The sequence below is a fragment of the Purpureocillium takamizusanense genome, chromosome 1 (genome assembly GCF_022605165.1).
Source record: "Purpureocillium takamizusanense chromosome 1, complete sequence".
NCBI lineage: Eukaryota > Fungi > Ascomycota > Sordariomycetes > Hypocreales > Ophiocordycipitaceae > Purpureocillium > Purpureocillium takamizusanense.
Genome location: NC_063068.1, coordinates 2401335 through 2415133, shown reverse-complemented (window position 1 = coordinate 2415133; position 13799 = coordinate 2401335). Strand labels below are relative to the sequence as shown.

Sequence of the window (13799 nt, the reverse complement as noted above, 5' to 3'; positions counted from 1 at the left end):
GTTGCAAAATAAATGTAGCTTCTGCCGGCGGCAAGACAAATCCCCGTCGCTTGTCAGACAACACCACCCCGCAATGTGGGGGGATGTTCGCCTACGCCCTCGCGCGTGGGGGGACTTCGAATCGAGGTTGACCGAGCAGAGCTCCGAGACCAGCAAGCAAAGAGGAGTGGGAGAGCCCCGCCACCGCCCCGGGGCTCCGGATCGCGGCCGGCGGCGCGTGGGGGTTTGCGCGCGAGGGACGAGGATAATGGTTTCTATGCTCTGCTGCGCGTCTCGTCAAATGCCGGACGACGCACAAGGGGCACATACATACTTGAACCCCGTACTGCTCAGCCTAGTCTCCCTTGCTCATCTTTATTTCCATACGTGCAAATCGATTCAAGTTAGGAGACGCAGCAGCGTTGCCCAAGAACGAGAGAAAAGGGCCAGCGACCACATCGCAGCCCCGGCGAGTAGGTGTCGCATCGCACATTACGGAGAAAGAGAGAGAGACAGAGACAGGAAAAGCAGCCGTCATGGCTCACTCCAGGACGCAGATCAGCTCCGGCTGGACCTTTAGGCAGCAGGACGGGCCGTCCGAGGAATGGCTGCCCGTGTCGCAGGTGCCCAGCCAGATTCACATGGACCTGCTGGCCAACAACAAGTACGAAACTACTCTTGACGCCCAGGAGTTGTGTGTGTGTGTGTGTATGTGCTGACATTGCCTCACTCTGCTAGGATCCCGGACCCCTACGTCGACCTCAACGAGCGCGCCGTCCAGTGGGTTGGCGAAAAGACGTGGGTGTACCGCGCCCCCTTTTCCGTGCCCGAGCTGGCGGCCGAAGACGCCACTGGCGGCGGCGGCGGCGGCGGCAGCGTCACGACGGACCTCGTCTTCGAGGGCCTCGACACCTTTGCCACCGTCTCGGTCAACGGCGTCGAGGTGCTCAAGACGGACAACATGTTTGTCTCGTACCGCGTCGACGTCTCCGCGCACGTCAAGACGGGAGGCGGCAATGCGCCCAACGTGCTCGAGATCGTCTTCGACTCGGCGCTGCTCCGCGGCCGCAAGCTCGTGGAGCGCCACGGCCACGAGCACGACTTCCTGGTGCGGCAGACCGAGGCCGGCCGCGTGCCCGTCCGCAAGGCCCAGTACAACTGGGGCTGGGACTGGGGCCCCATCCTCATGACCGCGGGGCCCTGGAAGCCCGTCTGGATCGAGCGCTACGTCGCCCGCGTCGACGACGTCTGGGCCGAGAACGAGGTCGCCGAGGATTTGTCGTCGTGCGCCGGCACCATTCACGTCACGCTGGGGGGCGCCGTCGAAAGGGGTGACCGTGTCGTCGTCTCCTTGTCCCACCAGGAGGAGGAGGACGACGACAAGGCGGCGGCGGTGGTGGTCCTGGAGGAGACGGTCGACGCCGTCACCGACGACAAGGGCCGCGTCTCGGTCCCCTTCCTGCTCAGCAACCCGCGACTCTGGTACCCCCTCAACTACGGCGCCCAGGCGCGATACCGACTCCGGGCGACGCTCGTGCGAGGCGGCCGGGTCCTCGGGGCGCAGAGCAAGCTCATCGGCTTCCGGCGCACGCAGCTCGTGCAAGAGGCCGACGCGCACGGCAAGTCCTTCTACTTCCGCATCAACAACGTCGACGTCTTCGCGGGCGGGTCGTGCTGGATCCCGGCCGACAGCTACCTCGCGGCCGTGACGCCGCGGCGGTACCGCGACTGGGTGCGCCTCGCCGCCGAGGGGAACCAGGTGATGCTGCGCGTCTGGGGCGGCGGCGTCTACGAGCACGACGCCCTCGTCGACGCCTGCGACGAGCTCGGCGTCCTGCTCTGGCACGACTTCCAGTTCGCCTGCGCCAGCTACCCGGCCTACCCGTCCTTCCTCGCCAGCGTCGAGCGCGAGGCCCGCCAGCACGTCCGCCGCCTGCGCAGCCACCCGTCCATGGTCGTCTGGGCCGGCAACAACGAGGACTACCAGGTCCAGGAGCGCTACCGCCTCGACTACGACTTTGACGACAAGGACCCCGAGAGCTGGCTCAAGTCGTCCTTTCCCGCCCGCTACCTCTACGAGCACCTCCTCCCCAAGGTCGTGGCCGAGGAGGATCCGCACATGCTCTACCACCCGAGCAGCCCCTGGGGCCACGGGAAGCCGACGGCGGACCCGACCGTTGGCGACATTCACCAGTGGAATCGTGAGCCCTCCTTTTATGTTTTCCCCTCCCTTTTCATTCATCAGTTTTGTTTTGTTACTCGAGCGTCTATCTGCCTCTCAGCTTCAGCCCCTGAGCCTCTACCCCCGAGCCTCTACCCCTGAGCCTTACCCTGAGCCTTACCCCTGAGTCTTACCACTGAGCACATATCCCCGTCCACCAAAACACACCCAAGCACCAAACAACAGACCGCATAGATATTCGTAGACCACAGCTGGCTGACCCGGAAGGTAGTTTGGCACGGCACCATTAGCAAGTACCAAGAGGCCTCCCTCCTCGGCGGCCGCTTCGTCAGCGAGTTCGGCATGGAGGCCTACCCGCACCTCGAGACGGTCGCGCGCATGGCCTCGTCGCCCGCCTCGCAGCTCCGCCCGGGCTCCATGGTGCTCGACTTCCACAACAAGGGCATCGGCCACGAGCGCCGCATGATGACGTACGTGGTCGAGAACTTTGCCCCCGGCGACGTCTCGGACCTGGCCCGCTACGTCCACCTCACCCAGGTCGCCCAGGCCGAGACGATGCGCGCCGCCTACAAGGCCTGGCGCCGCGACTGGGGGACGCCCTTTTCTCCCTCCTCCTCCAACACCAACACCAACACCAACAACAACAACAACAACGACAACAACGACAACAACGACAACGGCAAGGGCAAGGAGGAGGACAGCAACACCGGGAGGAAGATCCAGGGTCGCAAGTGCGGCGGCGTCCTCGTCTGGCAGCTCAACGACTGCTGGCCCACCATGTCGTGGGCCGTCGTCGACTACCACCTCGTCCCCAAGCCCGCCTGGCACGCCATCCGCCGCGCCCTGCAGCCCCTCGACGTCGGCGTCTCGCGCACCTACCACGACTGGACCCAGACGGGCTACTACATCGACGAGAACTCGCGCCTCTGCACCGGCCAGGTCGACCAGACCCTGCCCGCCCGCCCCGGCGCCTCCGCCTTCGACGTCTGGGTCGTCAGCGCCCGCGTCCGCCCCGTCGCCGTCCGCGTCGCCGTCCGCCTCGTCTCTGTCCGCACCGGCAGGGACGTGGCCGCCCCGCGCGAGACGGACCTCGAGGTCGCCGCCAACGCCACCACCGACGTGCTCGTGGCCGTGCCGCTGCCCGCCGCCGCCCCCGGCGCCGAGGACCCGAACCGGCGCTTCGACGTGGACGCCTATGACCCTTGCGTCGTGTACGCCTCGCTGTCTGTCGACGGTCAAGTCGTCGCTACTGACGCCGCCTGGCCCGACCCCATCAAGTTCCTCGACATGGCCGACCGCGGCGTTGCCTTCCAAGTCGCCCCGGCCGGCGACGAGGTCATTGTTACCGCCCAGCGGCCCGTCAAGTCCTTTGTCTTCGAGGAGGCCGAGAACCTAAGAGTGAGCGACAATGGCTTCGACATCATGCCCGGCGACAAGCACGTCATCAAGGTGCAGGGCGTCATCAAGGCCGACAAGCTGAGGTGGACCTACATCGGCGCCCCAGCTGCGTCTATGGAGATCTCGTGATGTAGACTAGACACGAATGATGCACATGGCAATCGCTGAAATTCTTTTCTCAACCTTTCCACTATGCACATGACCGCGCCTGCAGCTCAGATAGAGAGACCCCTGGTAATCGATAATGCGTTGGACAATTTTTGGCCGCCCCGTTGATATCGTATACAGTAGTAGTAACACATCGCATCCGTCCCACCCAGACTCCAAGCTATGGCAATCTTCATCGGCTATCTCGCCTGCCCCTCTTCATCGGAGGTGGCGACCTGGACCTGCTTTCACTGTACTGCCTCCTCCGCTTTGCCGGCACCGGGCTTGGCGTCAACGAGGGCTTCCTTCCCGGAGCGTCCCGCGATTCTGAGCCGCCTCCCGTGCGCCGTGGCGGGGGGCTCGGGCCCCTCGACAGACTGCGCGAGTCTCCCCGTCCATTCCGCCGAGGAGGAGGCGAATAGCTGTCTCGCCGGGCCCGGCGCGGTGGCGGAGACCTCGAATCATATGACGGGGATCTGGTGTCCCGCCGCGTCCTCTTTCGCGGACCGCTACTCACCGACGAGCTATTCCGTCTCTGAGGAACACGGTCGTTCCCGCTCGGCCGTCCACGTCGCGAAGGCGGGCTGGCCGATCGCGAGACGCTCCTCGGTCGTCGTGGCGGAGACGGCGAGCGGCTGTATGAGCTATACGATGCGCGTCGAGCCTTGCCATGTCTGCCGCCGCGCGGCGTGGGGGACCGTGAGCGCGACAAGCTTCTGCTGTCGTTGCGCCTCGGCCTCCGCGCCGGCGATGCTGAGTATGACCTCCGGCCGCCAGCCCTTCTTGCCGGGGACACGGAGCGAGACGGAGAGCGAGAGTACGAGCTGTACGACCGCGAACGCGATCGAGACCGGCTATCCGACGGCGATCGCGCTCTTCCGTGTCGCGAGGGTGTTCGAGATGCTGTTCGCCCTCGCACGGTATTCCTTCGAGGGGACCGTGACGGCGTGCGGGAGTAGGACGAGCCTGTGTATGAAGAATAGCTGGACACTGAGTCCGAGTCCGACTCGTCGCGTGCCGCGGGCGCCGGCAGCGCTGGCTTCGGCATATTCTGCAGGTAGTCTCTCATCTCCTCAGTGAGAGCACCCATGCCGATACTCGTAAAGTAGTTGATGGAGAAGCGGATATTGCGCGGGTTGTCCTTGGGGAATAGGCCATCCAGGTTGGGGCGGAGCACCTCGTCGTTCATCCGCTCCTTCAGCTTTGGGAGACCAAGCTCTTCGGCGATTGCTTGGAACAGGATCTTGATGAAGATACGGCTGCTCGACGTCGTCTCGTCCTCGTTGAGGTGGATGACGGACAGGCAGTGCCAGCCGATGGCATCCACGCCGAGCATGTGGCCAAATAGCTGCGCAATGTTACGCAGCTTGTTGTTCTCATAGCGGTGGATAGTCTCGTAATATTTGACAAAGGCTTGCTCGAAGAGGTCGCACCAGAGCCGGTTGATCTTGGCGAAGCGCTCGCCGATGAGGCCGAAGAACTTGGTGTACGTCTTTTCCTGCGAGCAACACTCGACAATCATCGAAGGCAGCTCTGGTTCCTGGCCAGCCGGGAGATTGATCTTCATCAGCTTATGCACCGCTTCTTCGGGGTCGGCACTCGACATGATGGTGAGGTAAATGGTGCGTCGGAGGTTGACTAGGTCGGCGTTGGACTGGTCCTTGATTTCCATGGCCTTGGTCTCCTCGTCCTCCTCGTCGCTGCTTTCGTCTTCATCGTCGTCGTCGTCGTCGTCTCCACTCTCCTCGCCTAAAATCTCGGCCTTGAGCTTGCGATACGCCTCTTCGTTTTCCTCCCACTCGCCGTCGTACTTGAAGACGTTGAGCCCGTCCTGCACGTCGAGCTCGCCCTCGAGGTTGACCTGATGGGTAATCTGATCCTCCTCCTCAACCAGGTCCAGCTCTTCTTTGACCGCGGGGTGGTCCTTGAACTTGTCCTTGCGCACCTGGAACAGGACCTCGATCATGTACTGCGTCCGCTTGTCGATGTCGGCCTCGTGCAGTATGTTCCTGAACTGATCAAACACCGCCATGGCAATCGTGGGCTGCATCTCCTCGACGTATTGACCGACCTCGCGGCAGAAGCCGACGGCAATCTCGACACTGTCGTCGGTCGGCTTGTGCAGCAGCAGCAGCAGGATCTGGCCGGCCAGCATCTCGTGCTGGACCTGCTGGTTGATGAGGTGCGCGAGGAACGTCGTCGACGAAAGGCAGACGGCCTTGTCGTTTCGCTTGAAGCCCTTGCGGAACTGCATGATGAGGCGCTTGATCAGGAGCTCACCGACCTGTGGCAGCTTCGTGTTGACGACGGCGGCCATGGCGGCGTAGATGGGCGTGAAGGGCAGACTCGCGGCCTGCGCCTTCATGATGGAGCGGCAGAAGAGGCCACGGCCGCGGATGAGGTTCTCGCCGAACAGCTCGGGGACGATATGCTTGATGTTGGCCGTGTTGACCTTGTTGATGAGGCCGTTTATGCTCTTCTTGAGCGCCTCCCAGGCCATGCGCTGGTACTCCTTGCTCGTCTTGTCCGTGATTTGCGCCTGGAGAGCCCTCAGCCGCGCGGGCGGGATGTAGGTGCCGCCGGAGCGCATGTTGAGCAGCTTCTCGTACTCTGCCTTGGCCGTCGCCTGCTTCTCCTCCTCGGTGCGCACCGGCGGCGCGGGACGCTCAGGCCGCTCGGGGCGGTACGAGTCGCCGCCATCGCGATGGCCGCCGCGCTCGCGACGCGGGATGTCGACTTGTGCCGACGCCATCGTCGCTCGTCGGAAGGGGAGGGAGGAGCGGTGCGCGTCTCGTTGTCCGCGGGTGACGACGGATGGCGGCGCTGCTGGCGGCGCTGCTGGCGGCGGTGGTGGTGGTGAAGGGAAAGGCTGTCGACAGCCAGGCAGTCGTGCGAGTCTGTCTGGTTGGCAGTTTGCCTGCCATGGCCTTTGGGCGCTTGGGGAAAAAATGGGTGCACGGACCAGCAAGGCTGGTGCGCCACACTCACCACTGGTGTTGTGCCAGCAACAACCGCCACCCGAACTCTTGGATGGATGCATGGCTCCTGCCTGCACCGCCACAAATGCGCGGCTGGCCTCGCCGTACCAAGTAACTTAGTAACTAGCAGCTACGTGAACACGTACCTTACCTAGTGGTGGAGCTCCTCCACCTGCCCTACCTGTCTCCTGAAATCGCGTCCACCATCCGACAAACTTGCGGCCAGCGTGGTGTTAGCCGGCAACACGACCACACCAAACCACACCACACCATACCACACCACCCCCCCCCTTCGTCGTCGTCGTCGTCGACTCGAGCTTGCTTGCTTCACCCACGAGGCGCCGCCGCTCGCAACTTCAACCACACCCACGTTCCTTTTCCCCCCACGACGCGCCCCGCGCCTTCCCTCCGTCCGGTCGTTTCGCCCACCTGCGCTTCAACAATGGTACGCGCCCCCGGGCCCAAGTTTCACCACGACGATGACGACACCTCCTGAGGAGGGATTGTCGTGTCCTTGCCCACCTTGCCCTTCTTCCACGCGCGCGCGCGCCCGCTTCATGCCAGCTAACGCGACGCCCGCAGCTCGACAAACTCGTTGGCCTCGCCATGCTCGTGGCTGCCTCGGTCGTCTTCCTCTACTACACCATCTGGACGCTTCTCATGGTACGGCTTCCTCACCCCCCAAATTCGCGCCCCCGGATACGTCGTTTCGTGCCGCGCTAACCCGAGAGACCAGCCCTTTGTCGACGATGACCACCCGCTCCAGAACTTCTTCCTCCCTCGCGTCTGGGCCATCCGCATCCCCGTCATCCTCATCCTGCTAGGCTCCGCCGTGGTCGGCTCGTTCCTAGGCATGGTCATGATTCGAAGCAACCGTAAGAAGGCGGCCAAGGCCAAGGCTGCTGGCAAGAAGAAGGCGTAATGGCGCCATTGACCACGATTATTCTGTAATACAATATGGGAGCCACGGGACGACGCGCGGGAATACTCCTCCACGGTCGCGTGAGACCTGGGCTGTAGCTCGTTGGCGGAGCACACCCCCTGGCAAGGTCGGGACCATCATAATCACGGGAGAAAGCGAAGACGTACGGGTATCATATGTGTTTCTACCTATTGAGGAGACGCTATTGAGTGCGATTGTACCAAACAAAGCTATCCAGACATTAACGAGTGTAACAATGAAGCCCATGCATGCAACAGAGCACATGAAGTCCACGATGAGGGGGGAGACGCAGAACCCAAAGAGCAGTCACCTGAAAGGCAATCCCTGCTTGAGCCACCAAACCGTCCTTGCCGGCACCGTGGCCAGCAAGGGCAGCCGCTGCCACTCCAGACCCGCACCATCCAGCCAAAGCTCATCCCATGCACGTCCGGCGCCGGTGCGGTCTCTTCCTCGAGACCGTCATTGCTGGCTCCGGGGCTTAGACTCTCTGGTCGGCAAAGTCCAGCACCTCACAGTCATCCTCGAAGAAGCCATCCTCGTCTGCGTCTCCCGCACGCGGGCCGCGACGTCTTCTAGTCGTCACCACTATATGCTCCTCATCGCCGTACTGCATGACCCGTTCCATAGCAGACTGCGGGAGGGCGAGATGATCATCGGAGCCAACGTCGTCGTTGGCGCCAGCCTGGAGGCCCATTTCCTTCCTCACCGTCACGATGTCTTGCCCAAACGCCCATGCCCCCGTTGCCAAGGGCTCGCTGAGTTGCGACTCTGCTGCGGGCTGGCGCTTTTTCTTCTTTTTTGTGTTGGATTGCTCGTCGAGGGCGGTGTTTGTGAGAAGGACCGAGGCGGACTCCAGCTGAGCACTGCCTTCGCGGGCGTACTCACAGAGTGCAACACGACGGTCCGTGTGGAATGGCTGGTACGGCGCGCTCGACTCAATCTCTGCCTGTGGAATCGTGACATCCACTCCGTGAACCGGGAGGTTTGCCTGCGCATGGTGGGCCCTGAGTGTCATTGTGTTGCCCGCTTCCATCTCGGCGTCGGACAGTTCAAGATACTCATCCACGGCGCCCAACTCGAGGACCTGCCTCACAATCGGGGCAACCACATCGTCTGGAAGCAGCGGCACTCTGAAGTCTTTGTACTTGTTGGCACGGGCGATGCGCTTCCCTGCCATAGTCGAGGGTCTGCGCGCCTTGCACGGGAACAAGCGCACTAGGCCGCCACCGACAGACACAAGGACCTGAGACCTGCGACCCCTGAGCCACGCGACGCACGCGCTAGACGGCAGAACCGCGCTCGTCGGGAGTGCGACTCGGTTCTCCCCCGTGTGCCGGAGTTGGCTGATAGCGGTTCCCGTCTTGCCGAGAGAGTGGCTGATGGTCGCTGCGATGGCCCTGCCGCCCTGGGCTGCCGAGTCCCTCAAGGTGTTGGCCGGTGTAGCGGGCACGTTGCCACTGCTCCGGCGTGAGCGCGTCACGAATGGCATCGCAGCCTGGTAGGCGGCCCCAAAGGCACCCGATGCCATGGAGACAGCGGAACCAGACGCCTCCGATTGCTCTGTCGCGCTCTTCGCGGTCACCTTGCGCCGACGAGGCGGCGGCCACATGAATGAACTGAAGGGCATGTCCAGCAGGTGAATGGTGCCTCTCTCCGTGACCATGGCCAGTCTCTCTCCTTGAGGGGCGGTCCAGACAACGTCGACGATGCGGGCGACGGTCATGCGCGAGAACTGCGCTACTTGGCGGACCAGAGGACCACTGCAGTCGTTCTGAGCAAGGGTCGTCTGCAGCGGCGACGAATGGGTGTGCTGGATGCGCAGCAAGTCCCAGACTGTCTGAACGTCGCCTTTCGTGCTGGCGGTGAACAGAGCCAGCGAGGACGGCGAAAACGACAAGAAGCTGCAACCCAGCGGGGTCGCAAACGTCGTCAAGGGGTGCATTGTGGCCGAGCTCGCGATTGCCTCCGTATCTACTATCGCGACAATGCCAGGTTCTTTGACGGTAGCTGGTGAGGACGTGCCATGCGTCGGCGGAAACTGCGCCGCGTCTGTCTGGGGAGAGCGCGAGCCCACCCATTGCGGTGGCGGAGACCTCGCCTGCTGTGGCTGTGATTGTGGGCTCGATGGCTTGTTCCAGTACGAGTTCCAGGCTTGCAGGCCCTGCTGGCCAACCCACTTGGCACCTTGAATCAGCTCCTGAGTCGTCTCCCGCATGATCTTGTTAACCATGCTATCCGAGATTGGCAGATCCACGGATGAAGTGACCGTGGGCAGGTGAGGGGGTGTTAGGGAGGAGACCCCCGGCGCTCGTCCCAGGATGGGCACTGGAAGATGTGCTCGAAGCGAGATTTGAGACGAGGGTGCTGCCGGGCAGTATGCAATCCAATGGCCGTTGAGGGCCAAGATTGGAGTCTGGGGACTGGGACGATGCGGTGCGACCGATGGGTAGGGCTTGTCGCTCTCCTCGGCCACGTCGCTAGCCCTGGCCTGCTGAATCGTCGTCCATATCTTGCCAGAGCAGGCGAAGACGTGTGAGTTTTGGGGTTCAAGCAGCTGGCGATAAATCCAGCACTCTCCCGTCGTGCCTGAGCAGACTGCAATGGTTCCGGAGTCGGCCTTGATCGTGAGAGCACCAGTCGGTGGCGGTGGTTGGAAGAGCGGGCTGGAGAGCGATACCTCGGTGTTGATTGGTACCTTTTGCGCCTGCAGGAGGACGTCGACGAGCTTGTTTGTCTTGAGGGAGTACACCTCAACTGCCGTCTGGTACGACATGACTGCCGGGCCTGGCCGGCCCTGGATACCCTCCAGGGGAGCATACCCAGGCCGCGGGCTCGCGGTATCGTCTGGCGTCACACGAGATGCGGAATCCCCTTTGGGCGGTCCATCTGCAGATCGCGGTGGTAGCACGGGTCCATGCACGACGACGGCAACAAGGGGAAACAAGCGAGCGTCGCCGCCAATGGTCCACGGGAGAATCTTGGCGTGGTGGACGCCGCCCCGAAGACCCTTTAGGTTGGCCACTAGGTCTATACCCCTCTTGCCGACGGCATAGACCTGCAGGCCGCCCTCATAGCCTGCTAGTACGACCTGGTCCGAGGCGGTGGAGCCGTCGGGGGAGGGCAGGCGATCGAAGCCGAAGAAGAAGCCGTGTTCGCCAGGCTTCATGCCGCCGGACTGCGGTGTGATGGTCAGGTCGAGGTCGTGCGCGCCGTAAAAGTGCGGTTGAGGCTGATGCGGGAGAGGCGGATGCGGGCTCGCCCGCGAGTTTGGATAGGGAGAGTGGAGGGAGCTCCTGCGATAGGGGACGGTTGACACGCCACGAGGTGAAGTGCCGGGAAGGTGGTACTGGGCGTCCATCTGGAAGCTCAGCGGGCGACGGCTGCCATGGGGAGGCGACGGCGACGCCGGAGAGGGGCTCATGAAGGGCCGGTGGGCGGCGGGCCAGGCATGGTGCAGGCGGCCCGAGTCCTCGTAGGACGAGGGCTGCGTGGGCGGCGATTCACTGTTCAGGTTGATGAGATTGCCAGGGGAACCGGCCATGACGGCTCCCCGGGCCCATTCGTTGGCCATGCTCGGGGCGGTGCTCGCAGAGACGGAAGTTGTTGACAGAGCCTCCAGCAGGGGCGACGCGACGTTCTTGTCATGGTCGTGGAGCGTGGGTTTGATTTCGGGGGTGACGGCAGGCGGCGACGAGACGTCGGAGGCAGGACGGCTCGCGTGGGAGTTGTTGTTGTTATTGTTGCTGCTGCTGTTGCTGCTGCTGACGTTGCTGGCGCCGTGACCGGTGCTGTTGATGAACATGGGAGTCAGTGGGTGGGTAGGGCAGGCTGACGGGGAGTCACGCGGCGACGATGAAGGCAGTATACCAGGCTGGTGACCATGGCAGGCCAAGAGGCAAGGTAAAGAAAGGAAAGGTAAAGAGGGCGGGCACTCACAGGGACTTGCCAGCGGCCTGCTTGGTCACCGCGGCGGCGATTCCGCCGTTCTCTTTGGCATGCTTCTTGTCCTTCTTGCCTGCGGGGGGTTGGTCAGTGCATGCGCGGGTGTGTGTCTCGACATGACACAGATGCGAGAGAGGGAGGGGACGGGGGAGCGCGTCGCGGGCGAGCTCCGCCTCGGCTGCCACGTACTAGGCATTCGCCTCGATGCTTCGCAGAGTCAAAGGGCCGTTTCCTGCTCCTGCTTCTCGTAGTCGCCGGCAGAGCGCGGGCCTGTTTTTCCAACAAAAGTCCTCGTCCGCGTCCTCGTCAGTTCCCGGAGGAGCGTCCTGTGAAAGACGAGTAACAAGGAAGGAGGACGGGAGCTTGGAGCCCCCGAGGTTGCGAGGCCGGCGGACTCTTGAACAGGAGCGCCGCTGGGGCGGACGATAGAGGGGCAGGACTGATACGGCGCGGGGGGGTCGCGCGCGCGGTCCTTATCAGGGTAGGTACAGTATATGTAGTAGCGATAATGCAAGGCACGAACCAACAGCCTAGTCGGAGAGGGATGCTCTATGCGCGCGTCGTTTCGAGGTGTTGAACAAGACAAAAAGCAGGATGACGTTGCAAGAAAAGTCGTAGAGAGAGTCGTTTCGAAGTGTAGAAGAGAGAGACGCTCGGTTCTGGTATCGTTGACTGTGAGCAAGGTACTGGGTAGGTACCAAGGTATTATGCGACAGGGGAATGTTGACAGGGTGAAGCAGCCGAGGAATGGGGCCGGGGCGGGAACGGCCAGGTAAGGTAGGTGCCCTGCTCACCTCTCTGCATGAGGTGGCCACCAGCTGGACTCGCGGGCTCAAAGGCGCTGATGACGCTGGTACCGCGAAGTACAACCATGCCTTGGCGTATCCTTTGTAGCCTGGCGATGCACAGCACTGTACAGTCGACCTGGTACTTACCTACCTAGGTAGTACCTGCCGTAGTAAGGCACGTCGGACGAGGGGAGCGAGCGCGGGGTCGGCGGATAGGCGGACACCGCCATACGTAGAGCCTGCAGCATCAGCCTCTGAGCGCCAGGGCACTGAACTGGGCGCTGCCTTCAGTGCCTTACCTTCCTTAGTACTGCCCAGACTGGCACTGGAGTCCCAGCGGGACCTGGAGCCGTCGATAGACTCCAGGCTGGCTGATCCATCCATGACGCCAGGGGCACCTCACAGGGCCCCATAGCGTGCTTGACCCAGCTGATGGCGGGGCCAGCTGCCGGTCGCGGGGATGACGCGCCAGACGTGCTAGCAGGCCGGTAGGGTGCCTGCTAATCATGGCCACTGTCGACGCCCCGTGCCCAGGTCCCGGCAGCTGCTGGACGGGCTGGTCGGCTGGTGACGCATCGGCGTCCGTTGGTGGGAGGACCCTAGCTGGTTCTGCTGCTGCTGCTGCTGCTACTGCTGCTACTGCTGCTGCTGCTCTGCTCATCATCGACTAACATGCTGTACGTCCCGCGGCCACATCTGCGCAATGCAGCCTGTCATACGTACCAAGTTAGGTACGTAGCAGCTACGCATTTTGTACTACTTGCCTACCCCGCGACGAGCCCCGAAGGGCCCCCCGTCTCTACGTGAAACGGTGCGGTGCCCCCCTGCCCGCCTGCCCGCCCCGTGGCCCAGATAACGGCAAGGGCACTATACTGCACCAAGTGCACCTCACTGAGGTGGTTTCCCAGCAAACAAAACCCCCGTTAGTAGCGCCGGGCAGGTGTGCGCAAGTGGAATGGTATGCTGGCTGGCGGCAGCGACGCAAGCCTTCCAGGTTCCCAGGCGGGCAATGCAGGAACCACTCACTCACACCAGCGCGGGCGCCCATCAGAGCGATGGTGGAGGGAGGATCCGACAGGTTGCAAAGTACCTGGGGGTACCTGCCTTCACGCATGCCGCGTGACCCTTCCTCCTTCCTCCCCTCCCTCTCTCGCTCGCCGTCCCAAAACGGGATGTTCGCTGAGTCACCCACCGCGGTGACGGGCGCTTCACCACGTTGGCCTTTGTTAGGTAGTTATGCGGTCCTTCCACGCCCCGTGGACACGATTGCGCACACGCAAACGCACGCCCCCCTCTTTTTCGCTCCCAAACCAGCACGCCACCACCCGGTGGCTCACCGTGACAAGAGGTCAGGTGAGCCCTGCCTCCTACGCCATCGCCACGAGCGCGCTCTCCCTCGCGCCGGGGGCTCCGATTCCCGATCTTGGAGAAGCCGCGTCCCC

The 13799-nt window shown here is 62.9% G+C and overlaps 4 protein-coding genes across 6 annotated transcripts; 2 read left to right on the top strand and 2 right to left on the bottom strand.

The window, feature by feature from the left end:
* The first annotated feature begins 78 nt into the window (after positions 1-78).
* On the top strand, positions 79-4041 carry JDV02_000777 (Beta-mannosidase). Its single transcript, XM_047981630.1, has 3 exons — positions 79-643; positions 718-2180; positions 2433-4041. The coding sequence occupies exons 1-3, from the start codon at positions 516-518 to the stop codon at positions 3686-3688; spliced, it is 2847 nt and encodes a 948-aa protein (XP_047837590.1). The 5' UTR covers positions 79-515; the 3' UTR covers positions 3689-4041.
* Positions 3718-6640, bottom strand: CWC22 (pre-mRNA-splicing factor cwc22). The gene has a single exon (XM_047981629.1). The coding sequence runs from the start codon at positions 6456-6458 to the stop codon at positions 3900-3902; it is 2559 nt and encodes an 852-aa protein (XP_047837589.1). The 5' UTR covers positions 6459-6640; the 3' UTR covers positions 3718-3899.
* Positions 6641-6893: 253 nt separating this feature from the next.
* On the top strand, positions 6894-7868 carry dpm2 (Dolichol phosphate-mannose biosynthesis regulatory protein). The gene is made up of 3 exons (XM_047981628.1): positions 6894-7129; positions 7267-7347; positions 7421-7868. The coding sequence occupies exons 1-3, from the start codon at positions 7127-7129 to the stop codon at positions 7604-7606; spliced, it is 270 nt and encodes an 89-aa protein (XP_047837588.1). The 5' UTR covers positions 6894-7126; the 3' UTR covers positions 7607-7868.
* On the bottom strand, positions 7785-12399 carry JDV02_000774 (uncharacterized protein). Of its 3 annotated transcripts, XM_047981625.1 has the most exons (4): positions 12364-12399; positions 11759-12228; positions 11564-11642; positions 7785-11415 (listed from the first exon to the last, which is right to left on the bottom strand). In XM_047981625.1, the coding sequence occupies exons 2-4, from the start codon at positions 11763-11765 to the stop codon at positions 8106-8108; spliced, it is 3396 nt and encodes a 1131-aa protein (XP_047837585.1). In that variant the 5' UTR covers positions 11766-12228; positions 12364-12399; the 3' UTR covers positions 7785-8105. The 3 variants fall into 3 exon arrangements, with proteins under 3 accessions (XP_047837585.1, XP_047837586.1, XP_047837587.1); XM_047981626.1 differs by lacking the exon at positions 12364-12399 and having other exon boundaries at positions 11564-12281; XM_047981627.1 differs by lacking the exon at positions 12364-12399 and having other exon boundaries at positions 7785-11642; positions 11759-12281.
* Between the last annotated feature and the right edge of the window lie 1400 nt (positions 12400-13799).